Source organism: Oryctolagus cuniculus, chromosome 13 (assembly GCF_051225735.1).
Source record: "Oryctolagus cuniculus isolate XC-2025 breed Fujian yellow rabbit chromosome 13, ASM5122573v1, whole genome shotgun sequence".
Lineage (NCBI taxonomy): Eukaryota > Metazoa > Chordata > Mammalia > Lagomorpha > Leporidae > Oryctolagus > Oryctolagus cuniculus.
Window position 1 is genome coordinate 47966080 of NC_142879.1, and position 27681 is coordinate 47993760.

The 27681-nt window shown below is 39.8% G+C and overlaps 1 protein-coding gene and 1 pseudogene across 50 annotated transcripts in view; one reads left to right on the plus strand and one right to left on the minus strand.

The window, feature by feature from the left end:
* Positions 1–27681, plus strand: part of MLLT10 (MLLT10 histone lysine methyltransferase DOT1L cofactor) — a 217751-nt gene that overhangs the window by 87244 nt on the left and 102826 nt on the right. For 25 of the 50 annotated variants that reach the window (XR_016218945.1, XM_089311539.1, XM_089311521.1 and 22 more), the window contains 3 exons: positions 3367–3470; positions 5964–6057; positions 9085–9180. Coding sequence is in view for 45 of the 50 variants with exons in the window: in XM_089311539.1 (XP_089167665.1) it covers positions 3367–3470; positions 5964–6057; positions 9085–9180 (294 nt within the window). In the remaining 5 variants the exon portion in view is untranslated. Of the gene's footprint in view, positions 1–1133; positions 1225–3366; positions 3471–5963; positions 6058–9084; positions 9181–25957; positions 26027–27681 lie in introns of all 50 variants that reach the window. The other 25 variants (XR_016218946.1, XM_089311514.1, XM_089311523.1 and 22 more) reach the window with 4 other exon arrangements.
* On the minus strand, positions 15938–16587 carry LOC100340514 (protein N-terminal asparagine amidohydrolase pseudogene; annotated as a pseudogene).

The following is a 27681-nucleotide window of genomic DNA, read 5'->3' on the forward strand; positions in this document are numbered from 1 at the left end:
CAAAGTTAGAGAGAGAGAGACAGAGAGAAACATCTTCCTTTCCGTTCGTTCACCCCCCAAATGGTTACTATGGCTGGCGCGCTGGGCCAGTCCAAAGCCAGGAGCCAGGTGCTTCCTCCTGGTCTCCTATGTGGTTCAGGGCCCAAGTACTTGGGCCATCCTCCACTGCCTTCCTGGGTCACAGCAGAGAGCTGGACTGGAAGAGGAGCAACCGGGACAGAATCTGGTGCCCCAACCTGGACTAGAACCCAGTGTGCTGGGGCCGCAGGCGGAGGATTAGCCAAGTGAGCCATGTCGCTGGCTTCACTTTTTATTTTGCGATGTATCCTTGACTTTGAGATTCCTCACCAAGGAGATCCAAGGTTCTCTTCTAGTTTTCTCTTTAGAGAGGGCAGTTTTCTTTTCTTTTTGTTTTTGCTTTCTTTCTTTCTCTCTCTCTTTTTTTAAAGATTTATTTTTTTGAAAGCAGGGTTACAGAGAAATATCTTTTATCTGCTGGTTCATTCTCTAAAAATGACCTCAACAACTGGGAATGGGCCAAGTTGAAGACAGGAGCCTGAATCTCCACCAGGGTCTCCAAAGTGGGTGGCAGGGGCACTCGCAAGCATCTTTTGCTGCTTTTTCAGGTACATTAGCAGTGAGCTGGATTGGATTTGAACTGGTACCTCTATTGGATGCTGGCATTACAGATGGCAGCCTAACAAGCCGCACCACAATGCCAGCTCCAGCATTGAGTCTTAGATCATTGGGTATGAATTGGATTTCATTTTAAATTCTAGTCTCTTAGAAGTTGCCACTGGGTCAGAGTAGCTTCTTTTTTAGTGAGCTTTTGATCAGAGGTTGTACTAAAGCCTGTTGAGCGTTGTTAGTCGATGAAGTTGTAGGTGGCTTGGGGAATGCTTTTAAGTCTACTATCCTGTTTTGATATCTTTTTTTAAAAGGTTTATTTATTTGCTTGAAAGACGGAGTTACAGGGTGGTAGAGGCAGAGAGAGGTATCTTGATTAATACAAAGCAATTTATATGCACAACCCTCTGAAATGTCAGAAATGAATGTGATCCCAGGAGGACTCTTTTTTGCTGGCTTTCTTTACTCTTTCTGAAAGTTATAGCTGATTAAATTGTTTCTTCTAGTATCTTGGAGCTGTCAGTTCTACCTTACTGCTCACCACCAAAACTCTCTGTTGTGCTTTTATTGAGTAATTACACTGGAGATGAAATTCAGGTATCTAGTACTTTCTTATTAATATTAATTTTGATCAACAAATCATAATTATATACATTTATGGAGTACAGTGTAGTGTGTGTGTGTCTGTGACTTATTTATTGATGCTGGTACTGTGGCATAGTGGGTAGAGTTGCCGCCTGCAGTGCCAGCATTCTATATGGGCGCCGGTTCAAGTCTCAGCTGCTCCACTTCCTATCCAGCTCTCTGCTATGGCCTCAGAAAGTAGTAGAAGATGGCCCAAGTCCTTGAGCCCCTGCACCAGAGTGGGAGACCTGGAGGAAGCTACAGGCTTTGGATCAGCCCAGCTCAAGCCGTTATGGTCATTTGGGGAGTGAACCAGCGGATGAAAGGCCTCTCTCTCTCTCTCTCTCTCTCTCTCTGCCTCTCTGAACTCCGCCTTCTAAATAAAATAAGTAATCCTTTAAAAAAAACTTCAAAACATTTATTTATTTGAAAGGCAGAGTTACAGAGAAGGAGAGGCAGAGAGAAAGAAGCCTTCCATCTGCTGGTTCACTCCCCATGTGGTCACAGCTGTCATTGTGCCTGGGCCAGGCTGAAGCCAGGAGCTTCTTCTGGTTTTCCTATATGTGTCTAGGGGCCCAAGCACTTGGGCCATCTTCTACTGCTTTCCCAAGTGTATTAACAGGGAGCTGTATTGGAAGTGGAGCAGCTGGAACTCAAAACTGTGCCCATATGAGATGCTGGTATCACAGGTGGGGGTTAACCTGCTATGCCACAGCACTGGCCCCCTTGTTTTGATATATTTGTATATGAACAGTGTGAAATTTTTTTTTATGGTTCCCTTAGGCATAAACTTCAAGCCCTGTTCCAAATAATGTCCCTTTGGCAGAACTGGTGAATTTGTGATAGGGCCCCCAAATTCTTGACTTGTGAAGATGTTGGAGTCTATGAATGGGAGACATCAAGGCTGAATAGGATGAGACTGCAGTCTGTTAGATACCTCATTCCCCTAGGGAAAAATTATAGTCCAAGATTAAGAACTGGGATTTGAGGGAACACTCACCTTCATAGCCACACTCACTGAAAGTGGAACTTCTGTTACTGGGATCTGAGGGGAGAAGGTGAAGGGACGATAGAGTCAGATTATGGCTCAAATGCCACAAACTCTTACTGTCTTTAGTGAGATTTAATAAAGTTTGAATCGACTTTTTTTTTTTTTTTTAATTTGCTGTATGTTCTTAGGACAATTCCACAGGCTTTAAATAGTTGTTTTTCACTTGTCAGATAGTTTACTCTTTTGATAAGAGGTTCCACAGAACTCTTAATTCTGCCATTCTGATTTTCCTATCCTTCCATCTTTTAAAAAATATGTGAATATACATTGTATTTTAAGTGTGGATGAATTACTGGTTAGAAATTTTTTTTTTTAAATGTGTCATATGATTTGTTTATAGTTTGATGTTAATTTTTGTATATTTGACCTCTGATACTGTAAAAATATTACCCATTAAACACTGTTAGTCCTAGATCCTTTAGTGTAATTCAGTATTTCATCATATGACCACCCATGATTTTGAGCTTGGACTAGGTAGTTACTTTTACATGGGAAATGAACCAGCTGTCAGCCAAAGTTGCTGGGAGTGTTCATTGACTTAAACCTCTTGTGGCATCTCTGATTCCCTAACTAAAGTGTCTTCCTCCCTTCGTAGCTTGTCAGGACTGTAAAGTTGGAATGACCTAAGTAAACACCTGCTCAATCACTTAGCACTGTCCTTTGTTTCTCAACTCCCAGTATCAGTTCCTCTTATATATGCTTATTTCCTGCAGAAAAAAAGATAAACCTGTTTTTTATACCTTCCTCACAGAAATCAGTTGAATATTGAGGAAGTTTTAGAAAAAGAGGTGTAGTACACTGTGCCCTGGTCTCATTGCCTGTGAAGAGGATTTTTGACACAATGGCTTTGTGAATTTGTAGAAGTTATTTATATGTTATTGTTTATGTTTTCCTGTTGCATTGTTTGTAAAAATTAGATTACTACCCCCCCCCCCAAAAGAATTCATGCTTTGAAAGTAGGTTAGACAGTAAACCAGGTCTTCATTTCTGAAGATAATCATAAAATTCATATTCATGTTATGGACTTGTATGGTTTTGGTTTCATTTTTTTCCTCTGTCCTTAGACTTGCTATATTTGTGATGAACAAGGAAGAGAAAGCAAAGCAGCCACTGGTGCTTGCATGACATGTAATAAACATGGATGTAGACAGGCTTTCCACGTAACATGGTAAGTATATCCATCATCGTACAGAGCTGAAATTTGGGAATAACTTGTATACAAGGTTAAAGACTTTTAGCTAGGTTCCCAAGCATTAATTGTAGTAAATTTTAATGGGATAGTTTTAAATTGTAATAAAGGTAATTCTTGTAACTGGGTGTATCCACGACAGAGAATATGCAATAAATGGACCCTGTTTCCAATATAACCGCTACAAATTTCAGTTTCATCTTATTTAAAGTATTGTTATTATTACCTACCCTTTGTATTTGACTTAGGGTTAAATGAATTGATATAAGTAAATCAATTGCAGTGTCTTAGGCATTATAAGAATTCAATAGGGGCTGATCATGTGGTACAGTGGGTTAAGCCCACCTCCCATGATGCCAGCATCCCATATAGGTACTGATTCGAGCTTCTGATCCAGCTCCTGCTAATGTGCTTGGGAAAGCAGCAGAAGATGGTCCAAGTGCTTGGGCTCCTCTACCCACGTGGAAGACCTGGCTGCTGGCTGTAGCCTGCCCAACACTGGCCATTGCAACCAATTGGGAAAATACGGAACCACTTGAAGATCTCTTTCTCTGTGTCACTTTTTTCTTTCTTCCTTCCCTCCCTCCCTCCCACTTTGCCACAGCGCTGGCCCCTGTGTCACTATTTTTCTTAACTCTGCCTTTAATAAATCCTAAAAACAATTTTTTTTTCAATGAATGATAGTGTTTCACCTATGTGTCACAAGGAGAGAATTATGGATTCCTCATAATTCTTAAAGTTACAGTGCTACTTCTCACACATTTACTCAGTTTTTTTTTTTTCAGCATAAAATTTCATGAACAAATTTGTTCAAAGGTTGATATCCTATGTGTAATTCATAACAATTTGAAATAACAGTTTGGGAATAATCCAGATGTTAATGTATCCTGCCAGTATAGGCATATGTTTATTTCCTGAGCATTTAGTGTTTGGATAGATGAAGTCTATTTTGGAATCCCTTTGGGGAATGAAAAGTGTTTTTTTATTTTTTTTATTTTTTATAAAAACTCTACCCAGTTTTCCAAAGATGAAAGTCTATACTAAAACTGTAATTTTAGAATGTTTAAAGATGAAATTGACAAGATGATGGTTTTAAACTAGCCATTTATTTATTTATTTGAAAGCCAGAGTTTATATATAGACAGAGGTCTTTCATCTGCTATTTTACTCTGCAAAGAGCCAGGACTGGGGCTTGGTTGAAGCCTCGAACTCCATCCAGATCTCTCTTGTGGGTGGCTGGGACTCAACTACTTGGGCCGTCATCTGCTGTCTTCCCAGGTGTATTAGCTGGAAGTTGGATTGAAGAGGAGCCAGGACTTAAGCTAATACTCACTATGGATAGCAGGTATCCCAATGCCTGCTACCTCATTTTATGTTTTTGTTTTTTAAAGAGTAAATGCCATAACTTTAGGTTCCAGTTCTCTTTTTTACTGCAAAGTACAATTCATGTTATCTTGTTTACTGAGCTGTGACTTGAAACAATTAGACTAAGTTTGCAAAATTATTTCTGGGTGAATGAATTTTTTTTTATTAAGATTTATTTTTTATTTATTTGAAAGAGTTACAGAGGGAGGTAGAAAGAGAGAGAGAGAGAGCGTGCGAGAGAGGTCGTCATTTGCTCATCTACTCCCCAGATGACTGCAACGGCCCCAGCTGAGACAATCTGAAGTCAGGAGCCAGGAGCTTCCTCTGGGACTCCCACGTGGGTACAGGTACCCATGCACTTGGGCCATCTTCCACTGCTTTCATAAGCCACAGCAGAGAGCTGAGCAGAAAAGGAGCAACCGGGACTCAAACTGGCACCCATATGGGATGTTGGTGCTTCAGGCCGTGGCCTTTAACCTGCTATACCACATTGCAGGCCACATTTTTTTCTTTTTAAGAGTAGGTAATCTGGGGCTGAGCTGTGGCATTGTGGGTAAAGCTGCTGCTTGCAGTGCCAGCATCCCATAAGGGTGCAGGTTCGAGTCTCGGTCCTCCTCTTCCGATCAGCTCTCTGCTTTGGCGTGGAATAGCAGTAGAAGATGGCCCAAGTCCTTGGGCCCCTGCACCCTGGAAGACCTGAAAGAAACTCCTGTCTCGTGGTTTCAGATTGGCGCAGCTCTAGCCTTGTGGCCAATTGGGGAGTGAACCAGCAGGTGGAAGACCTTTCTCTCTCTCTCTGCCTCTTCTTCTCTCTCAGTGTGTAACTCTTGACTTTCAAATAAATAAATCTTTAAAAAAATAAAAAGAGTAGGTAATTTTCTCCTTAGGATAAATACCATTAAAGGTTAAATGTCATTTCAACCCTTTAAGAGGCACTACTTTTTTGTACCTGTGATATGATTTGAAAAGTAAAATAAAATTTTAATTTTGGGTGAGGTAGGAAGAATTTATCTTAAACACAAACATTTCGTGGTTGGAAGTAAATTTTGTTTGTTTGTATATACTGTGGTTTGAGTTTGTGTTGATATCCTGGACTTTAATTTTCAGTGCACAGTTTGCTGGATTGCTTTGTGAAGAAGAAGGTAATGGTGCAGATAATGTCCAATACTGTGGCTACTGTAAATACCATTTTAGTAAGCTGGTAAGAATTTGTCTTTAAATTTAATGTTACAATAATATTTTTGAGAACTGAATTATACTTTTCATTCAAAAAGGCATTAGTAGCCATTTCTTTTCCTTTGATGGTTGCTTAAAATTATTTCTTTTGATGTTCTTTATTGGAAATGAAAAAATCAGTAATTTGAAAAGATTTTTGTTTTGCTTGTTTTCATTTATAAAGGTTGATATTCTTAAATTCTGATTTTGAATGTATTAATAGTTGATAGTAAATGCAGATATACGTTTAGTGGAAAAATTAATTCGTAAAGAACTGTATTTTAACATTTTTGTTAATTTGATTTTTCATGTGATTATCATTTTGTGATTCTTTATCACTTCTTCTTTATCACCATTACACATTTTATTATTTTAATTATTTTCTTTTTAATTGACCAGAAAAACTGAAATAAGAATGTATTATAACTTGGCCCACGTTTTTGAGACAGATATATCTAAAGATAACTTTGGGAAATTTTTTAAGATTTTTGTCAGTCTTTGCTGTTGTACAGTAGCATGGATGATTAAGTTAGTAGTAGTTGATGAGCCCTTGTGTATTTTTGCAAATGTTCCTTTGAAGGATCAGTATTTCTTTAATGTACCAGAAGTGTCCATTTTTTGGTCTTCTCCATTTCTCATTCTTTAATTATGCAGATTCATAACACTGAAGTTTAAGGTTTTGTTTTTCTTTTAATGTTCTTTTTTTTTGAGTATTACCTTTCCTTGTGAATGAGGTGTGCACACATGCGTTCTCTCTCTCTCTCTGTCTCTCTCTCAATATTTTTAAATAAAATAATATCATTAGGGACCCCCATCTTAGGAAATGGGCATCGATGCCTCTGGTATTCTTGTTCATTCATATGAAATGCATTCATGCAATGCATAATATTTTGGTTAATAGTGGACCATGTGTTTATAAACAATCTCATTAGATTATCATGGAACTTAAAAATCCCTATTATCAAGTATTTTTACTGTGCTTTTCCCCTCCTATATTTAGACACACTTACCATTGTGTTACAGCTACCTATAGTATTAGTAGAATTACCATGCTCTACATGCTTGAGGCCTGGGAGCAGTAGGCAAAGACATAGAGCCTAGGTGTGTTGTAGGGATCTGTACATTTAGGTTGCTGTAAGTACACTCTCTAATGTTTGCAAAATGACAAAAATTACTTGAGACATTTTTCATAAAGTGTCTGTCATTAAGTAACATGTGTCTGTACTTAAGAGTGTATATATGTGGCTGGCGCCGCGGCTCAGTAGGCTAATCCTCCACCTAGTGGTGCTGGCACACCGGGTTCTAGTCCCGGTCGGGGCGCCGGATTCTTTCCTGGTTGCCCCTCTTCCAGGCCAGCTCTCTGCTGTGGCCAAGGAGTGCAGTGGAGGATGGCCCAAGTGCTTGGGCCCTGCACCCCATAGGAGACCAGGAGAAGCACCTGGCTCCTGCCTTTGGATCAGCGCGGTGCGCTGGCCGCAGTGCGCCAGCTGCGGCGGCCACTGAAGGGTGAACCAACGGCAAAAGGAAGACCTTTCTCTCTGTCTCTCTCTCTCACTGTCCACTCTGCCTGTTTAAAAAAAAAAAAAAGTGTATATGTGTATTGTTTAATGGTAAAGGCTTTGTTTTATTTTAATTACTGGTAAAGATTATTGAAATGTTTTATGGAAAATCTCGAGATTGTAAAATTGAAAAATTTATTCTTGGGTGATAAAAACATTTCTTTGAAATGAAAGATGATAAAGGTAAAATATATAAATTGAAGTTCATGCAAATAGTATTTTCTCATTGCTAATTATTGGCATGATACCTCATTTGCTAGTTGCAGGAAAAGTCTATTCAGTATAGAATTTGAACATGTATATAGTCATTTTATGTGGTTTAAATCAAGTAGTTATGGTAACCATCTATTTACAAACACTCCAAATAACTATCATTGTCGCTCCCCCTCTTCGTGGAGGAACGACACAGGACCCTGCGCTGTTCTCTCGTCTGCTCGGCCCTCCCCGGGTTTGCTGCTGGTTCTTCCCGGGTTGGCTACTATCCCTTCCACCTCCGTGGAAGGGCAGTTCCCCCTGGCCGCATTCCCCACTTCCGCAGGGGAGCGGCACTCCGCCGGCCGGCTCTTCTCGGGGGCTGCACGGGTTCCCTTAGATGTTCCCCATAGATGTTCCTGGTGCATGCCGTCTCTCTCCTCCTTTATAGTCCTTCTCTGCCAATCCCAACTCGGCTGCCCACACGCCGAGTACGCTGCTCTCCAATCAGGAGCAAGTCCTACAGTTAATTGGTTGAACTGGAGGCAGCTGTGCGGAAGCTGTTTACTTCTCTCCCAGCGCCATATTGTGGGAGAGCAGATGCATAGAATAAGTCTTAATTCCAGTAACTTAGTCTAGTCCGGATTGCTCCCCACAATCATGTTCATACTTTATTGGGCAATGGTGTAAGTATTTTAAACAGAAATGTGTGGTGCTTTTAGTAATGCTTTGAAAAATGCATGAGTCTAATACTGACTGCTTCATTAATTTTAATTTTTAAAATGAACTGCCAATATCTTTTTAGTTCATTGTTAACATTAGTGATGAAAGTATAAGATTAAGAAATCTCTTGCTTTCCTAGTGGCATAAATTCTTAAAATATTTACTTTTCTATTCTATCATTCTTGGCATACTTCTTTAATAAAGCATTGTCTCCTTTGGTTGAAACTTTTTTTTTTTAAAGCAGATAATGAAAATATATTGTAGCCTATTTGAAAATAGATAGTCTATTTCATATACTTTAATAAATATGCAAAAATATGGCATGTTACATTTAGAGTAACTTTTCCTTTATAACACAATGGATAATATATGGATGGTGTACAAACTGGATTATATGGATTGAAATAGTGAGTCTTTTTTAAAACTTTAGTAGAAATATAAATATAATTTAGATTTGAGTTGATTTAAACCTAAGAAAAATTCTTTTAAAAAATTTCATATACATATACATATATGTATATATGTATTTTCTTTTTTAGAAAAAGAGCAAACGGGGATCTAATAGGTCATATGATCAAAGTTTAAGTGATTCTTCCTCTCACTCTCAGGATAAACATCATGAGAAAGAGAAAAAAGTAAGTGGATTTGTTGTTGCTAAGTATGTAGCACATCAACTTAATAGAGCATTTTTTTTGCCTTTTTAGTTAGAATTAAGTTTTTGATAGCTAAATGGAGACATCAAAGTATAGAAAATTTTTGAATGTTAAGTCAAAGAATAGATGTAAAATAATGCCATATTTGTGAGTTTGGTTTTATCCATTGCAACCCATAATTTAAGATGCAGCTTGTCTGAAAGCATGAGAGAGATTTCTTGCATGCATGTATGGACTATGGTCATCTTGGGACATCTTCACATGACTTCAGCAATAATTACTGCTATATATTATTAGCTAATGACGTCCCATGCAAGTAATTATCTCATTGTATTTTTTTTTTCCTTTCAAATAGAACAGTTTTCAAGTTCTATATATTCTTGGCTGGATTTTCTTTTTCAATGATGCTAATGATTTATTATTTTTTCTAATGGCTAAATGTATTATTTATTTGAGAATATTTTGTCTTTTATTTAAAACACTAAAATCTTGCTTAAATACTAATCTGTCTTCTCTAACTTACCTGTTTTCTGCTTAACTTTTTTCTTTAAAGAATATAACTAATTTTTAATGAACTAAAAATAAATATTGTAAGGCCATTCATAGTTTGTTTGTAATTCTTTTAAAGCCATATTGCCAAGGTAGTAGAAGGATACCACTATGAATTGTTTTTAAGAAAGTGAGGATACAATGGGCACCCTCAAATGGAACAGAGTATTACTCTTACATAAGTGGTATAGTTTTGACACTATTTCTGAATATTGCACTAAAAAAATGAGATCATACAACATTTTCACATTGTAAAACTTAGGATTTGGTAAGTGCTAATGTATAAACATTTTGGTTTGAATTTGTGTTTTCCTTTTTTCAAGGTAAACATTAGAAAACTTAAGTATTCAGTTTTGAGACAAATTTTCTATTATAAGTAAAATAGAGCTTTATGGCAGTTGTTAGGTTTATTATATGTATTTTAGATCTTAGCAAATATATATATTTATCTTGATTTCTTTATCAGGTGGTTTTGTGATAAAAGCAGGAGTCAATCTTTCCTACTGTTTGGAATGCTGATTTAAAAAAAATGGCAGAGTTGGTTTAATTAATGGTTTCACTAATATCATGAAATTTTATTTAAGGTTTTCAAACTTAGAACTTAGGATCTTTATATAGGACTCATTAATTTATACCTCACCATTCATGGTCTTCTGTTGAGCCATTTCATGAGCATTGCCATGTTTGAAGCAGTGTTCGCTCTGTCATCATATGTATTTAGAGGTATGCCCTGTTATGATATTTGAAGGACAACTATTAAAAGCAGTGGAGTGTTGAATAAATAGTGCTGATGACTACACTTATTTATTCATCTCTTTTTGCTCTGGGAATGAATAAAAGTTTTGCATTATAGTGAGTTTTTTTAATAGTTGTTGAATGCTAAAGTAAAAACCATTATATTTAGAAAAAGTTCAGCTTTAAATATTTAGAATTTTTAAGCGTGTAAATACCATTTGGATTTTATTTTTAGCATTTAGCAGTTTAGTAAAACTTGTTTTTCTTGTTGTCAAGCTTAAAATCCAGTTTTGCATTTTGAATAACTGAGGCATACTTATAATCAATAAAGTAAACAAATGTGGTAAAAATACCAGAAGTTTATTGTTTAGACATACTTGCTATGACTACAGCCCACCATTTGTTTCTCCAAGGTCCATATCCACAGATCTAACCAATTATGACTTGAAAATACTTGGAAAAAAAGTTGCCTCTAGTGCTGAACATGTATAGACTTTTTTTCTTGTTATTATGCTCTGAAGAATGCAATATAACAATCATTATCTTAATATTTACATTGTATTAGGTATTATAAATTACTAAGAGATGATTTAAGCATATAGGAAAATTATGTTGGTTATATGTAAATACTATGCTCCTTTATATGAGGGACTTAGCAGCTGTGGATTTTAGTATCTGAAGTGGCCTACAGCCAATTCCCCAGGGATAGTGAGGGTTGACCATATTGCATTGAAAAGTAACATTCAGGGGCTGGTGTTGTAGTGGTATAGTTAAGCTGCAACCTAGAACACCATCATCCTCTTTGAGTGGCTGCTCTACTTCTGATCCAGCTTCCTGCTAATGCAAATGGGCAGGGGCAGGGGCAGGGGAAGATGGTCCAGCCCTGGCCATTGCAGCCATTTGTGGAGTGAACCAACAGATGAAGATCTCTGTCTCTGTCACTGACTTTCGAATAAATCTTAAAACAAAAAAATAGCAATCATTAGTATTCTAATATAATGTATAGTTTGAGACAAGTTTTGGTGACATTGTGTATAAATATAGTTTGAACTACTTTCTTTTATCGAGTTTGATTGTTTTTAAAGATTTATTTTATTTATTTGAAAGAGTTACTGAGAGGTAGAGACAGAGAGAGAGAGAGAGAGGTCTTCAATCTGCTGGTTCAGTCCTCAAATTGCTGCAACAGCCAGAGCTGAGCTGATCCAAAGCCAGGAGCCAGGAGTTTCTTCCAGGTCTCCCATGTGGTTGCCAGGACCCAATGACTTGGGTCATCCTGCACTGCTTTCTCATGTGCGTTAGAAGGGAGCTGGATCGGAAGTGTAGCAGCCGGGACTCAAACTGGTGCCCATATAGGGTGCCAGCATAGCTAGGCCAGGGCTTTAACACACTGTGCCATAGCCCTGGCTCTGGCCCTGGCCCCTCTACTTTGGTTTTGGCATATATTTTTCTTTGTTTGAAAATATCACATTGTAAATAAGTGATGTTGATAAATTATATTTAATACTAAATATTATGCTATCCAAATTATTTAAAGCAATTTATAAGTTAACCTTTCTCATATAGGTGCTGGTGTTGTGGCATAGCAGGTTAATCCGCTGTCTGTGATGCTGGTATCACATATGGGCACTGGTTTACATCCTTGCTGCTCTATTTCTGATCCAGCTCCTTGTGAATGAATGTGTTTCAGGAAATGGCCCAATTGCTAGGGTCCTGAACCCACATGAGATATCTGGAAGAAGCTCCTAGCTTTGCACTGGCCCATCTCCTGTGGTTGGGTCATTCAGGTTGTGAACCAGTGAATGGATTAGATCCCTCTCTGTCCTCTCTCTATGTAACTCTGCCTTTCAAATAAATAAATAAATCTTTAATAAAAAATGAATATATATGTAGCCTTTACTTTTCAGAGAAGTTCTGTGATTCAGGATACACAAAAATACTCCAGAGTTAATGGAAAAAAATAGAATTAGATTCTGTCCCGGTTGCCTCTCTTCCAGGCCAGCTCTCTGCTGTGGCCAGGGAGTGCAGTGGAGGATGGCCCAAGTGCTTGGGCCCTGCACCCCTTGGGAGACCAGGAGAAGTACCTGGCTCCTGCCATCGGATCAGTGCGGTGCGCCGGCCATTGGAGGGTGAACCAACGGCAAAGGAAGACCTTTCTCTCTGTCTCTCTCTCTCACTGTCCACTCTGCCTGTCAAAAAAAAAAAAAAAAAAAAAAAAAAGAATTAAAAGATAATTTTACTTTGATGAAAAATTCCTGAAATCTGTGTGGGTTTTTTTTCATAATGCATTTCCATGAGTTAATTAATTGATTAAAAATATACTTATTTATTTGAAAGAGTTATGCAGGAAGAGAGAGAGAGAGGGAGAGAGGTGTCTTCCATCTGCTGCTTCACTCCCCAGTTGGCCGCAACGGCTGGAGCTGCGCTGATCTGAAGCCAGGAGCCAGGAGCTTCTTTCGTGTCTCCCATGTGGGTGCAAGGGCCCAAGGACTTGGGCTGTCTTCTACTGCTTTCCCAGGCCATAGCAGAGAGATGTATTGAAAGTGTAGCAGCCGCGATTCTAACCGGTGCCCATATGGGATGCTGGCACTTCAGGCAGTGGCTTAACCTACTATGCCATAGCACTGCCCTCCACCATGATTTTTTTTTTTTGGAAATCCCCCCTGTTCATTGTGATTATTATTTAAACTTTAATAAATATAAATTTTGAAAGTACACCTTTTGGATTATAGCGTTTTTTTCCTTCCATAACCACCCTCCCACTCACAAACCATCCCATCTTCTACTCTCTCTCCCATCCCTTTCTTCATTAAGATTCATTTTTAATTATCTTTATATACAGAAGATGTGATTAGTTATTAACTGTAGAGTGCACTTAAAGACTGAAAAAAAGTTCATAATCTGAAATGACTGAATGAGGGTGTTTTTAAAAAATTTAAAGTTTGGCATATATTTTAAAATGGATCAAACTATGTATTTGAAATTAATTAAAACTAGGTTTAATTTATGCACTTCTTGTTTGGCTTGTGGCTTGCTGTTCAAGGATAATGTCTTCTGATAATGTTTATTCATTACTAAAAGGATATCAAACTGTTTTGACAACTGTTAGAACCTGTTGGGCCCTTGGGGCCTGAACCCCCAGACCTGATGTAACTGAGTACAGATCATCTAAAAGCAAATGGAATGTTTATTGCCTGGGAAAGCCCTGCACATGGGCATTCCAAATTGCTGAGACAAGGCATTGTAAAAAGGAGATTTTTAACAACTAGCCCTTTTGCAAACAGGAGCCTTCCAAAAAACAACAAACAGGCTGCTGCCCATTGCCCATGGAGCTGAGCGTTCAGTGTCAGCCTCCCCACTTATTCTGGTGGCCTACAATCCTATCCCCAATCTTTCCCCTCCCCCTATGCTGTCCCTTCTACAGTAAAAGTCTGTACTTCAATATGTCGTCTGTAAGCTTCTTTGAATCCTAAATCCTAAATCCTAAAAGCTAGCAGCAGCAATTGTGTAGATATCACTCCAGACCAAAAGTTCTCTGCTTCTCTGTGGACAACAACTGGGTGCCCTACAAATCAATTAAAATATATTAATTTTCATCTATTTGAAAGGCAGAGTTGCAGGTTGTGGTGGAGGGAGAGAGTTACCTTCCATTTACTGGTTAATTCTTCAACTTCCCCAAATGCTACAACAGCCAGGAATGGACCAGGCAGAAGGCAAGAGGCTAGATCTTAATTTGGGTCTCCCTCTTGCCTCCCAGAATGTATTAGCTGGAAGCTGGATCAGGTGTGGAGTAGGTGGGGTTTAAACTGGCATTCCAGTGTGGGATGTGAACACAAGTGGTTGATAAACCTCTTGTACCGCAACTCCTGCACCCTGTAATTCAACTCTGACACCCAGAGTTAGTACAGATCCCATAGGATTGGGACTGTCCCACAAAATCTGCCTTCACTTTCTTCATCAATTTAAAGTCCAAGGTTATCACCTGTATTTCTGATCAACTGTTCTAAATTGGTGTTTATTATTATCCTTTCCTCAGGTTTGATAATTTGCTGTAATGCTTGACAGAATTCCAGGACACTTTAATAGCTTCCTAAAGAATACAACTGAAGAACATTCAGATGGAATAGATACATAAGATGAATTATGGGCATGTGTGGACTGGGAGAATATAGAGCTCCCATGCCCTCTCTCGGTACCTTATCATTACAGCACTTCCTACCAACCCAGCTCATTAGATTTTTTTTTTTTTTAATGGAGACCCTATGATGTGGTTGATTAAATCACAGGATGTTGATGGCTGAGGTTGATCTCTAGCTCCTCTCCTTCTTTAAAGGTCCAGGGATAAGTATGAAAGTGCCAACCCTTAAATCCCATGAAGAGTTCCTCTGATGACCAATCACCTTCCTCCAAGAGTCACTCTATTCACATAAATTCAAGTATGGTTGAAAGGTACATATTATGGATATTACCTATTCCTCTAACACCCATCATTCAGTTAATTCTAAGTTTTAGAAGTTAATTCAGTTAATTAGTTTTATATGCCAGGAACTCAGGCTGAGATTAAATATATATATTTACTATTATCACAATCATAAGAATTTTCCTTAAGTAACAGTGATTTTTAAAATTGGACTGATGGGCTGATGCTCTGCTTGCTATCCAGCTCCCTGCTAAAGGCCTGGTAAAAGCAGCGGAACATGGCCCAAGTACTTGGGTTCTTGCTGCCTACGTGGGAGACCAGGACAAAGCTCTTTGGCCTGGCCCAGCTTCAGCTGTTGCAGCTATCTGGGGAGTGAACCAGCAGATGGACGCTCTCTATCTCTGGAACTCTTTCAAATAAATTTTAAAAAAATCTTTAATAAAAACCACATGATAGTTTATCAAAGAAAAAAATAAGATCATTGACCTGCAGTCAAAATCACTAGGAATGTATTTCAGTGTGACACCCCCTCCCCAACACACCAAAGAAACCTTTTGTTTAAGGAACACAAACTTCATGCATTTCACAAGAACAACTTTTGGAATACAGTGATTCTTCCCACCATAACTTGCCCGCCCAACCTACTCTCTCACCCCTCATCCTCTCTCTCCCATTCTCCACTAAGATCCATTTTCGATTAACTTTATACACAGATCAACTCTATACTAAGTAGGGTTCAACAACAGTTTTTACAGAAAAAAAAAAAAACAAAAAACCAACCCTGTTCCGCAATGGTGGAGACAAGGGCTGCTCAAAGTCGTTGCATTTTGAAGTCAATTTCACGCCCCCCCCCCCTTTAGAAAAACTTAATGAAGCACACAAGAATGATACATCTTTTGTAGCTCTTTAGCCTTTGCCAAAATAAGATGATATCTTGAAAGTAAGGAAGGAGACCTAGGACTCAACGGCTGTAGAACCCCAGCCCCCACCACTGGTCTTTGTCCTGCCAGCAAGTTGCTTTCTTAGTAATTCCTATTTTCACTTTCCTGGAAAAGAGATCTTTTCCCATAAGCCATCTTCATTTTTTCCGTAAGTAGAGATTTATTTCCAGAAAACAATGTGTTAGTTGGAGATGGGTATTTTTCAAAAAACATGAAGGTAGATCTAATATGTTCAAAGTTGGGGGGCTATGGCAAGGGTGAAGTGGAAAGGTTCTTTAGTATTTGCTTATCATCTTGCCACAACCAGAAATCCGCATGTGGAAATGGCATCTAAGAATATGGTCCTATTCGAAGTTGTTCTGTCTTTGCATCATAAATGCTAATCATTGGTCCCCTGGCCAACACACATGCAGCTTGCAGCTCCTCCTCTGGACCTTGGTCTCAGAAGGAGGCTTGGTGAATCTCTGCGGTTATAATGTTGACAACAATGCCATAAATGATTCATTTTATTCCCAGTCATTTAATTCTGTCACATGTAATGTCACTAAATGAATATCATCTTCCTGTTTGTCAAATTCATTAAGGAGTCAATGTGTAGGTTTTTGTGACAGCTGCCTGTCATTACTAAAGCCTCCCATGGGGTGCCCCTCCAGCCTGGCAGAGAAATGGGACAGTGGTCAGAGCCAGGCGACATGTGGACAGCGGGCTTGTGTTTTCAGTCCTTAGCTTCCATGAACCCTTGCGCCACAGCAGCGCTTGTAGGTCTGCCACATTCTGAGTGGTTGGGAAAGGACTTTATGTATGGAGTTCTTGATCAAGGGGATCTTGGCTTTGGTGTCAGTTCCATCACAATGTGTCAGGCAGGTGGCTCTGTTACCTCTAAAGGCAGGTGGGCTCTGACGAGGTCCCCAGTGACTGCTGCACTCACCTTCTCTAAACCAGCAGCAGCATCATGGAGGCAGGGGCAACCTCCCCAGCTGCCAATGCTATGGAACCCTTTTTTTTTTTCTTTCTTTTTTTTTTTGTTTAGATTATTTATTTATTTGACAGGTAGAGTTACAGACAGTGAGAGGGAGAGACGGAGAGAAAGGTCTTCCTTCCGTTGGTTCACCCCCAAAATGGCTGCTAGGGCCGGAGCTACGCTGATCCGAAGCAAGGAGCCAGGTGCTTCCTCCTGGTCTCCCACGCGGGTGCTGGCGCCCAAGCACTTGGGCCATCCTCCACTGCACTCCTGGGCCACAGCAGAGAGCTGGACTGGAAGAGGAGCAGCCGGGACTAGAACCCAGCACCCATATGGGATTCCGGTGCCGCAGGTGGAGGATTAACCAAGTGAGCCACGGCGCCAGCCCGAAACCCTTTTTAATCCACAAATTCTTCAGTATTTAGACAAGGCCATAAGCAAAATGGAAATTCTCTCCTCCCATCAGAGAAAACCTTCTTTGATGACCATTTCTTTCCTTTGGGTTATCACCCACTGAAGTCCTGCATGTAGGACATTTTTTTACCACAGTGTCTTGGCTTTCCATGCCTGAAATGCTCTCCTGGGCTTTGCAGCCAGACCAGAATGCCTTAACATCTGATTCTGAGGTCAGAGTGCGATTTAAAGTGATTGTTATTCTATGAGTCTGCTGTGTGGACTGCTGCTCATATTGGAGCATTCACTCCTTTTTAATTCTATTATTATTACCAGATTCAGTGTTATTTTTAATAAGCAGATCATCCTTTGTCTTTAGAGTTGTGTATATTCTAAAAATTTCCTTTCCTGCTTGTTGGAAAGTTTTTTTAAAAAATGATTTATTTATTTGAGAGGCAGAGTTACAGAGAGGGAGAGACAGAGAAAGAAATCTTCCCATCTGTGTTGGTTCACTCCCCAGATGGCTGCAATGGCTGGAGCCAGGCCAATCCAAAGCCAAGAGCCATGAGCTTTTTTTGGGTTTCTCTCTCGGGTGCAAGGGCCCAAGCACTTGGGCCATCTTCTACTGCTTTCCCAGGTCATCAGCGGTTAGCTGGATTGGAAGTGAAGCAGCTGATACATGAATTGGTACCCATATGGGATATGGGTACTCATGCAGAGGCTTAACCTACTATACTGAAAAAGCATCAACCTCACTTCTTTCATACTCCAAATTTAAGAATTTTACACACACTCTAAGAATTGTGAAGCTACAGTAGGTATTTGCTCTAGCAGTTAAAGGTGTTTGCATCCTATATTTGAGTGCTAGGGTTCAGGCCCTGGCTGTGGCTCTTGACTCCACCTCCTGCTGATGCAGACAGTGGGAAGCAGCAGTGATGGTTCAAGTAACTGGTTCCTGTCACCCATATGGGATGCCTGTGTTTCATTCCTAGCTTGAACTCCAGCCATAATGGGTGTTTATGTGAATCAGTGGATGGGAAGGATTGTGACTTTGTCTTTTTGCAAGTTAAATAATTTATCCAAGATCAATAACTTATGTTGACTGTGGGTAGTTAGATGAAAATGGAGCTATTTTGACTTTTAAATGTGTTGTTCTTGTGTTTACAGAAACACTTGTCATGGAATGAGATGTGGGAAGTGTTAGGAAATATAGTAAAATGTCAGACATGGCAACATGTGCTGTACTGGGAGGTTTCCAGCTTCAGAAAGGATTTATTTCTGAAAGCTATTTGTAAGTCATTATTTGGAAATCATTGATTACTTATTGTCTTGAAAATATTTCCCAGTGGTGTGCCAAAAATCTATATGTCTTCTACTATAGTGGGATGGTCTTTCTACTCTGCTGTTACTTGCCATTGATTCCAGTCTGTTATTATTTTTAAAATATTTTATTTATTTATTTGAGGGGTAGAGTAACAGACAGTGAGAGGGAGGGACAGAGAATAAAGTCTTCCATCTGCTGGTTCACTCCCCAAATGGCCTCAATGGCCGGAGCTGGGCTGATCCAAAGCCAGGAGCCAGGGGCTTCGTCTGGGTCTCCCACACGGCTGCAGGGGCCCAAGTGCCTGGGCCATCTTCTGCTACTTCAGGCCATAGCAGAGAGCTTGATCAGAAGAGGAGCAACTGGGACTATAACTGGTGCCCATATGAGATGCGGGTGCTACAGGTGGAAGATTATCCTACTGCACCAATTAGCTCGCAACCTGTTACTTTTTTTATTATTATTTATTTAAAAGGGGGACAGAGACAGGCAGACAGATGGCTCCCATCTGCTGGTTTACTTTCCATATGCCTACAATGGCCGAGGTTGGGCCAAGCCCATCAGTAGAAGTTGGAGACTCAAACCAGGTCTCCCATGTGTTAGCTGGAACTCAACTACTTGATCCATTGCCCAGTGTCTTCTAGGGTCTGCACTATAAGGAAGTTGGAATGGGGTGGAGCCAGGACTTGTACTTAGCAGGCATGTTAACCCTATGCCAAATACCCAACCCAAGTCTAGTCTATATTAATAACTAACAACAGATAACAGGACCTGTTGCTAGTATAAACCCTATTAGGATTTTCGATGTATGTTTTGTGATCCTGAGAGATTGACCAGATTTTCCTTTTGTTGAGGGTTACCCATTCTTTTGAAGAGAACTCCACCACTTTCTTATATGTCTCTCAAAGGAATGAAACTCTTAGTTGAACACTGTCATTACTTGTACTTTTTGTTTTTTAAGGTTACAGCATTGAGCTACCTAGCACCTTTGTTATTTTTGTGTACTTTGCTTTTCGAGTCTTCCACTAAAGTTCAAACTCTTAGCTTCTACATGTGTAAAGAACCAAGAGAGAGAAGGGTGTTATTCTTTTTTTTTTTTTTTTTTTTAAAAGATTTACTGGGGCCGGTGCTGCGGTGTAGAAGGTAGAGCCTCTGCTGGTAGTGCCAGCATCCCATAATGGGTGCCAGTTCAAGTCCCTGATGCGCCACTTTTGATCTAGCTTTCTGTCAATGGCCTGGGAAAGCAGTAGAAGATGGCCCAAGATTTTGGGCCCCTGCACCCATGTGGGAGCCCCAATCTCTGAGCTTCCATTCTAGCTCCATGCTATTGTACCTGGAAATGTAGTAGATGATGGCTCAAATGCCTGGGCTCTTACCACTCACATGGAAGACCTAGGTGGAGTACCAGGCTTCTGACTTTTATCTGGCCCAGCATTGCCAGTGGCAGTCACCTGGGAAGTGAACCAATAGACTGAAAATCTCTTGATATCTCTCTCTCTCTCCTTCTCTGTCTCCCTGCCTTTCAAATAAATAAATAATAATAATAAATAATAATGATAAGAAGCTGAAACCACTGTCAGAAGACCATGAAAATTGACCTTTATTTATCTGACAGGGCTCCTCTTTGGCCCCAGCCATAGCGGCCATTTAGGGAGTGAACCAGTGGGTGGAAGATACTTCCCCCACCCCCTTCTCTCTCTCTGTCTCTCTCTCTGCCTTTCAAATAAATGTTTATTATTATTATTATTATTATTACTACTACTACTACTACTACTACTACTTTGCCTGCCAGATAAATTCATATCCCATAATTTCTTTATCCAGTCTTCTGATGATGGGCGTTTAGGTTGATTCCATGTCTTAGCTATTGTGAATTGAGCTGCAATAAACATTGAGGTGCAGACAGCTCTTTTATTTGCCAATTTAATTTCATTTGGGTAAATTCCAAGGAGTGGAGTGGCTGGGTCATGTATTAGGACTATATTCAGGTTTCTGAGGAATCTCCAAACTGTCTGCCATAATGGCTTTACCAGTTTGCATTCCCACCAACAGTGGATTAGTGTGCCTTTTCCCCACATCCTCACCAACATCTGTTGTTAGTTGATTTCTGTATTTAAGCCATTCTAACTGGGATGAGGTGAAACCTCATTGTGGTTTTGATTTGCGTTTCCCTGATGGCACTCTAGTTTGGAATGCAGGCATCCCAATCTGTGATTTACCTTACTACTCCACAATGCCTGCCATTATTTCCAGTTTTAGACTTCCTTGTTGGACAGTAAGCATTAATCAGAAGTATTAAATATTTTTAACTTTTAATTTTTCAGTACTACAAATATATTACAAATAATTCCTCTGTGCTACTCATTCTTAGCCCTAAAATGGGAACTTTATTATATTAATTTAATCATGTCCTTCTATTCCCCGTCTTGCTGTTTCTTTCAGCACCACTAGAGAATAAAATGCAAATATATAGTCCCCCTTTAGCTGAGGTATTTTAGTGTGTAGTTTTAATGAAAAGGGAAATTTTCTGCACAATTACATTACAGCCATCAACATAAATAATACTATTATAGTCTATTATCTAACCTGATCATATTAAATTTTATTCATTCCTTTTTTTTCCATAGAAAATGGGGAAACTTTTTTTTGTGGTTTAGGGTCTAATTTAAGATCTGATTATATCTAGTTGTTGTTCTATTTAGTATTTCCATCTTGATTCTTTTTCATTCTTTGTCTTCTACGATGTTGACTTCTCTGAAAACCTTACTGCTTTAGGTTCTCTGAGGCAGCACCTTGTGTCTTTTTGAAGTCTTACTAATGAATTTTATACCCATAAGCTTGTTTAAATCTTAATATAAGGGCTGGCATTATGGCATAATGGATTAAAGTGTTGCTCGCAATGCTGCCATCCCATATTGGAGAGCTAGTTCAAGTTCTGACTGTTCCAATTCCAATTCTAATTTGCTTCCAAAATAGCAGTAAATGGCATAAATAGTTGGTTTCTTGGCATCCACATGTGAGACCTAGATAGAGTTATCGGCTGCTGGCTTTAGCCTGGCTCAGTCCCAGCTGTTGCTGTCATTTGGGGAGTGAACTGGTAGATAGAAGATTGATTAATATCTTTCTCTCCCCCTCCCCCTGTCACTCTGCCTGTCAGATAAATAAAAGTCAATCTTCATGGTCTTCTGACATGGTCTTTTGTTTTTTTCCTCTTAGGGAACCATTCTGTTATTTATTTTTTTTTTTGAAAGAGTGACAGTGAGTCAGTGAGAGAGAGAGGGAGATAGAGTGAACTTCCATCTGCAGGTTTACTTCCCAAGTGCCTACAACAGCTACAGATGGGCCTTGCTGAGGGCAGGAGCCAGGAACTCTGTCTGGATTTTCTTTATGGATGGCAGGAACCCAAGTACTTGGGGACATCACTGCTGCCTCCAGAGACACATTAGCAAGAAACTGGATCAGAAGTGGAGTGAGACTTTTTTTTTTTTTTTTTAAGATTTATTTATTCATTTGAAAGTCAGAGTCACACAGAGAGGAGAGGCACCGAGAGAGAGGTCCTCCATCCATTGATTCACTCTGCAATTGGCCACAACAGCCGGAGCTGCGCTGATCCAAAGCCAGGAGCTTCTTCCTGATCTCCCACGCGGGTGCAGGGGCCCAAGGACTTGGGCCATCTTCTACTGCTTTCCCAGGCTATAGCAGAGAGCTGGATGGGAAGTGGAGCAGCTGGGACTTGAACCGGCATCCATATGGTATGCTGGCGCTTCAGGCTAGGGTGTTAACCCTCTGTGCCACAGCCCCGGCCCCAGTAAGTGAGACCTTTTTTTTTTTTTTTTTAAAGATTTATTTATTTGAAAGTCAGAATTACACAGAGAGAGGAAAAGAGAGAGGAAAGGCAGAGAGAGAGAGAGAGACAGGAAAGGCAGAGAGAGAGAAGTTTTCCATCCGATGGTTCACTCCCCATTTGGCAGCAACAGCCAGAGCTGCACTGATCTGAAGCCAGGCGCCAGGAGCTTCTTCTGGGTCTTCCACATGGGTGCAGGTGCCCACCTCTACTGCTTTCCCAGGCCACAGCAGAGAGCTGGATCGGAAGTGGAGCAACCGGGTCTCGAACTGGTGCCCATATAGGATGCCGGTGCTTCAGGCCAGGGGGTTAACTTGCTGCGCCACAGCGCCGGCCCCCCTGTAAGTGAGACTCAAGCCAAGCACTCCAGTGTGGCATACAGGTATCCCAAGTAGCCGCTTAAGCTGCTGTGCCACAATGCCCACCCTGGGAGCTCTTTAGTTTCAGGATTGCTTGCTGTCTAGGGAGACTTGGAATTTTATTTGTTTAGTTATTTACTCATTTATTAAAAGAGGAATGGAACACCCCCCACCCCTTTTAAAAGATACATTTATTTGGGGCCGGTGCTGTGGCGTAGCGGGTAAAGCCACTGCCTGCAGTGCTAGCATCCCATGTGGGCTCCGGTTCCAGTCTTGGCTGTTCCACTTCTAATCCAGCTCTATGCTATGGCCTGGGAAAGCAGTGGAGGATGGTCCACATCCTTGGGCCCCTGCACTTTAACAAGGAGCTGGATTGGAAGTGGAGCAACTGGGTGGGATGCCATATGGGATGCCAGCATCATAGGCGGTGGCTTTACCCGCTATTCGACACCAATCTTATGACTTGGAATTTTTGGTTGTTTTTTGGTAGTAGTCTTTTCTTGTGGAATGAAGGTCCACTAGCTGTTTTATTCCGGGTTCTTACCTCCACCTGAGGTAAGAATTCATAACTGAGACAAATTTAAAGTGCAAAAGTAGGAGGAGCAGGAATTATTTATTTATTTAGAGAGTACATGTTCAGTTGTATGCTATGAAGGAGAATCTATATCATGAGGTGAGAAATGCCCATGAGGGGAGAGAAATGCCCTCCAGTTCGGTCGTTCCCTTTACTGTTAATTTTGAAAGGAGTGGAACCTTAATTGAATATACAAAAAGTAGATTTTGGGCTGGGTTCAATGCTCTTGATGTCCTTTGGAAACGTTTTTCATAGCATATATGTGCTTGTAAGGGCACCTTCTTCATGATGAAGGAGACTTGAGTGTATTATGGGAAAGTGGATGTGCTGCATTGGCATGCAAGGGAGTGGAGTTCAGGATACAAGTCTGTGGGATAGAAACTGTGAGGAATCCCCCAGCTTCTTTGCTGACTGACTCCCTGTCTATCCCACAGCATTGTCTCTACTCCTACTTATGATTCTAAAGAATAGGAAGAATTTGTACCACATCTTCATCAACTTATCTGGAATCTCTTTGGAAAAATTATACAGTGCATTAAGTATATTTTTTCAGGTGATCAAAGGTAGTGATCTTTTAAAACTTACAGTCACTCTATTGCTTAATTGTATTTTTTTCTCACTTCCTTTTAAGTCCTCAATAGCATCCTTATTAAAGGCCATAAAGTTTCTAATAACCATTTCTGCAGTGCTCATAAAGCTTAAATTAATCATCTACAAGTCCTGTCAGCTTCTCCCCAATGTCTGATTCCAACCAATTCCTGCATTTTTAGGTTTTGTTGTAGGATCAATCCATTCCTGGTAACAAATTGCCAGCAGTTATCTGAAAAAGTTTATTATTATAGCATAACAAATTATTCTAAGCTTCAGTGGCTTAAAACTTTGATAGACAACTTATTGTCTCATAGTTTCTATAAGTCAGTAATTTGGTTTTAATGAGTATTTCTAGCTCAGAAGTTTCTTACCAGGTTGTGTTCAAAATGTTGGCTCAGCTCTACTAAAGCATCTCCAAGGTGACATACTCATGTGGTTAGTTGGTGGTTGGTGAGTTTCTTATTGTATAAGCTTTTCTATTCCTAGTGTTGCTTGAGTGTCATATGACATGGCACCTAACTTTTTCCAAAGGAAATGACTTCAGAGACAGCAAGGCAAAATCCGCAATATTTTTAGAAAGCTACATGGTATCAATTTTTTGATTAAGTGCTTTTTTATGAATATTTTTATTTTGTGGTAAAATATATGTAGCATTTGGCATTTTAACCACTTTTATGGCATGCTGTCTTTTTTTGTGAAGTTTTATTGGTTGTATAGGTCAGCCTCGACTCCCCCTCCCATCTTCTTCCCTCCCCTCTTCTTCTCAATTTTCCTACACAGGTCTTGGCAACTGTTGATGAATCTAACCTAAAATAGTGGTTAACGAAAGGTGAATTTCTATCATTCTTTCTACATCTATTAGTTGGCATTTTCTAAGTAAAAGATTCCTTCTTACTTCCTCAACAATGGGGAAGGGAAAAGAGTCTACAGTGGAAGTAATAGATGGGTATATATCCTTTGAATTTAATGCTAATAGTGTTATTTAGGAGAAGGAGTTTCAGTTTAGTGATAGAGAAAGAAGGCATTTAATATTGGTAAATAAATAAGGTGGATATGAGGCCGGTAGATAATGAGAGTACTTAACTCTACAAAATTTGATATATGAAGAATAGAATACTGTGTCTTCCTTTATTTTGGCATAGTAAGAAAAAAAGAAGCATGTAGACTGAGAACGTGCGTTTAGCCTAGCGTTATAATCTTTGTATTCCACAGTAGAGTGCCTGGTTTGAGTCCCAGCTCTGGCTCCCCTGATTCCAGACCTTGGAAGGCAGCTCAATTGGATAACTCATGTCTTTTGGTTTCTGCCACCTAAGTGGGAGATCTGGACTGTGATATTGGCCCTTATCTCTGGTCCCAGCTGTTTTGGGCATTTAGGGAGTAAATCAGCAAATGGGCGCTCTGTGTATCTCTGTGTCATTGCCTAACAAATAAAAAAATAATGTTTTTAAAGCATTTAGATAAAGAACTGTCACCTAGATAATGGAGGAGAGAAGTAGGTATGGGTAGACAAATTGGTTATAAGGATAGGGAGGCAAATAAGTTGTTCAAAAGTGTATAAATAGTGAGATTGCACTTGAATAATAGGTGTAGTGAAGTATGGAGAAAGTACATATAGATCCAGGGTAGAAATTGGAGTGAAAGCCTAAAGAACTTGGTGAGGTCTTAAAAACAAGTACAGTAAGATTATGAATCAACTGCAAGATTACAGAAAAAAATAGATTGTTGGGATTTAGTATTTCACTGGGAAGATTTCAGGCTTTGAGAAAATCCAGACAGGGAGATAGTTTCCCATGGCTGTTTTGTACTTACCCATATCTTCTAAGTAGAGGTCCTGAATGCCTTTGTTCTAGATTATGTTTTCAACGTTGTTTGTATAGCATATAGCCTAGGAAAATGGAAGAGATATCAGTCAGAGCAAAGGGCATATTTGCTCACAGACATGGAAGACACAGAGATGATACCTCCTGTAATAATTAGGCATGCTTGTTGTGCAGAGTTGGGTTCCTTGAGTTCAAGGTTCCTTTGCTGTTAATGCAGCCCATTTTGTATTTAAGTGTCTTTTGGCCCTCCTCAGGTCACCCTGACAGTGTTGGGGATTGGGGAGCCAGTGCAAATGCCAACATTCTGGCTACTGCTGTTAATGGTGAGTAATAAAATCTTTTGTATCCAACGGAGGAGTCTGTGTCTACTTTTTAGTATCGATGAATTGTGATACTAGCTTGTGAGGGCCATATGATCTTAGGCATTTCATAATCTTTGACAACAAAGTTGTAGTCATAGGCATACTGAAGGAGCATCTAAGTGAAAACCATTGGAATTTAAGATGTTTAGGGACTGTGAACATTGTCTATTGGATCGTAATTATACAACCAGTTCAACTACTCTTTTGGTACAGGGGTGTAGGGATACTAAAGTTGAAGATCTTATCAAGATGATATGGAGTAGATCACCTACAGAAAAATACAAGACAGGTAAACACTGGACACAAAGAGTGTAAATGACAGAGCCAGGATTGGCAACTTTTCCTGACTCCAAAGTCTATACATCTTTCTCATATGTGTTTCTAACTTTTACTTGGAGGTTATATTTTGAAAGTTAAACTGGATATATTAGAAATTCATTTTTTCTTTTTTTGATGTTATTACTAATAATGCCATTTCCACATATTCTAAAAAAAAGTTAATAAAAAATTATCACTGCTCTATTCCAGTAAGTTCTTATTTACACTGACTAGTATTTCGGAGAAAAAACTTTATTAATTTATTTATTTGAGAGACAAAAACAGGTGGAGAGAGCTCCCCTTCCACTGATTCACTCCTAAGGTGTCCACAGTGGCTAGGGCTGAGGAGCTGGGAAATCAAACCAGGTCTCCTACATGGATGGCCTGGACCAAACTACTTGAGCCATCCCTGCTACCTCCTTGGTTCTTCATTGGGAGGAAGCTTGAGTCAAGAGCTCAGAGCCAGATCCAGAGCCAGATTTTGAACACAGATACTCTGATATGGGACATAGGCTTCTTAACTAATATCTTAACCATTAGGCCTAGCGTTATTGAAAATGCAAATGGGAGAAGAAATTTTTAAGAGCTCAAATTTTAGAAGGGTTGATACCTTATTAAAAGAAAATAAAAAGTAATAATTACAAGATGATGTAACTTACCTTTTTGAAATTTTACTTATGTTCAGATATTGAAGGCAAACATTAATATATGAATTAAATGGTGGGTTGAAATGAAATTTTATGACACTTTTAATTGGCTGAAGATTTAAATTCTGTATTAAATAGAGGTATCTTTCACAACTTTTTTTTTTTTTTTTTTTTTGGACAGGCAGAGTGGACAGTGAGAGAGAGAGAGAGACAGAGAGAAAGGTCTTTCTTTTGCCGTTGGTTCACCCCCCAGTGGCCACCGCAGCTGGCGCGCTGCGGCCGGCACACTGCGCTGATCTGATGGCAGGAGCCAGGTACTTCTCCTGGTCTCCCATGGGGTGCAGGGCCCAAGTACTTGGGCCATCCTCTGCTGCACTCCCTGGCCACAGCAGAGAGCTGGCCTGGAAGAGGGGCAACCAGGAAAGAATCCGGCGCCCCGACCGGGACTAGAACCCAGTGTGCTGGCGTGGCAAGGCGGAGGATTAGCATAGTGAGCCGCGGCGCCGGCCTCACAACTTTTTTGTAAGATTGAGATTGGTCATAATATAAACACTCACATGTCTAAATTCAGTTAGGTATTCCAGCTATCTAATTATAGTATTGTGGAGATTAGCATAATAATCAGTTGTTTTATATTAATAAATTCAGTAC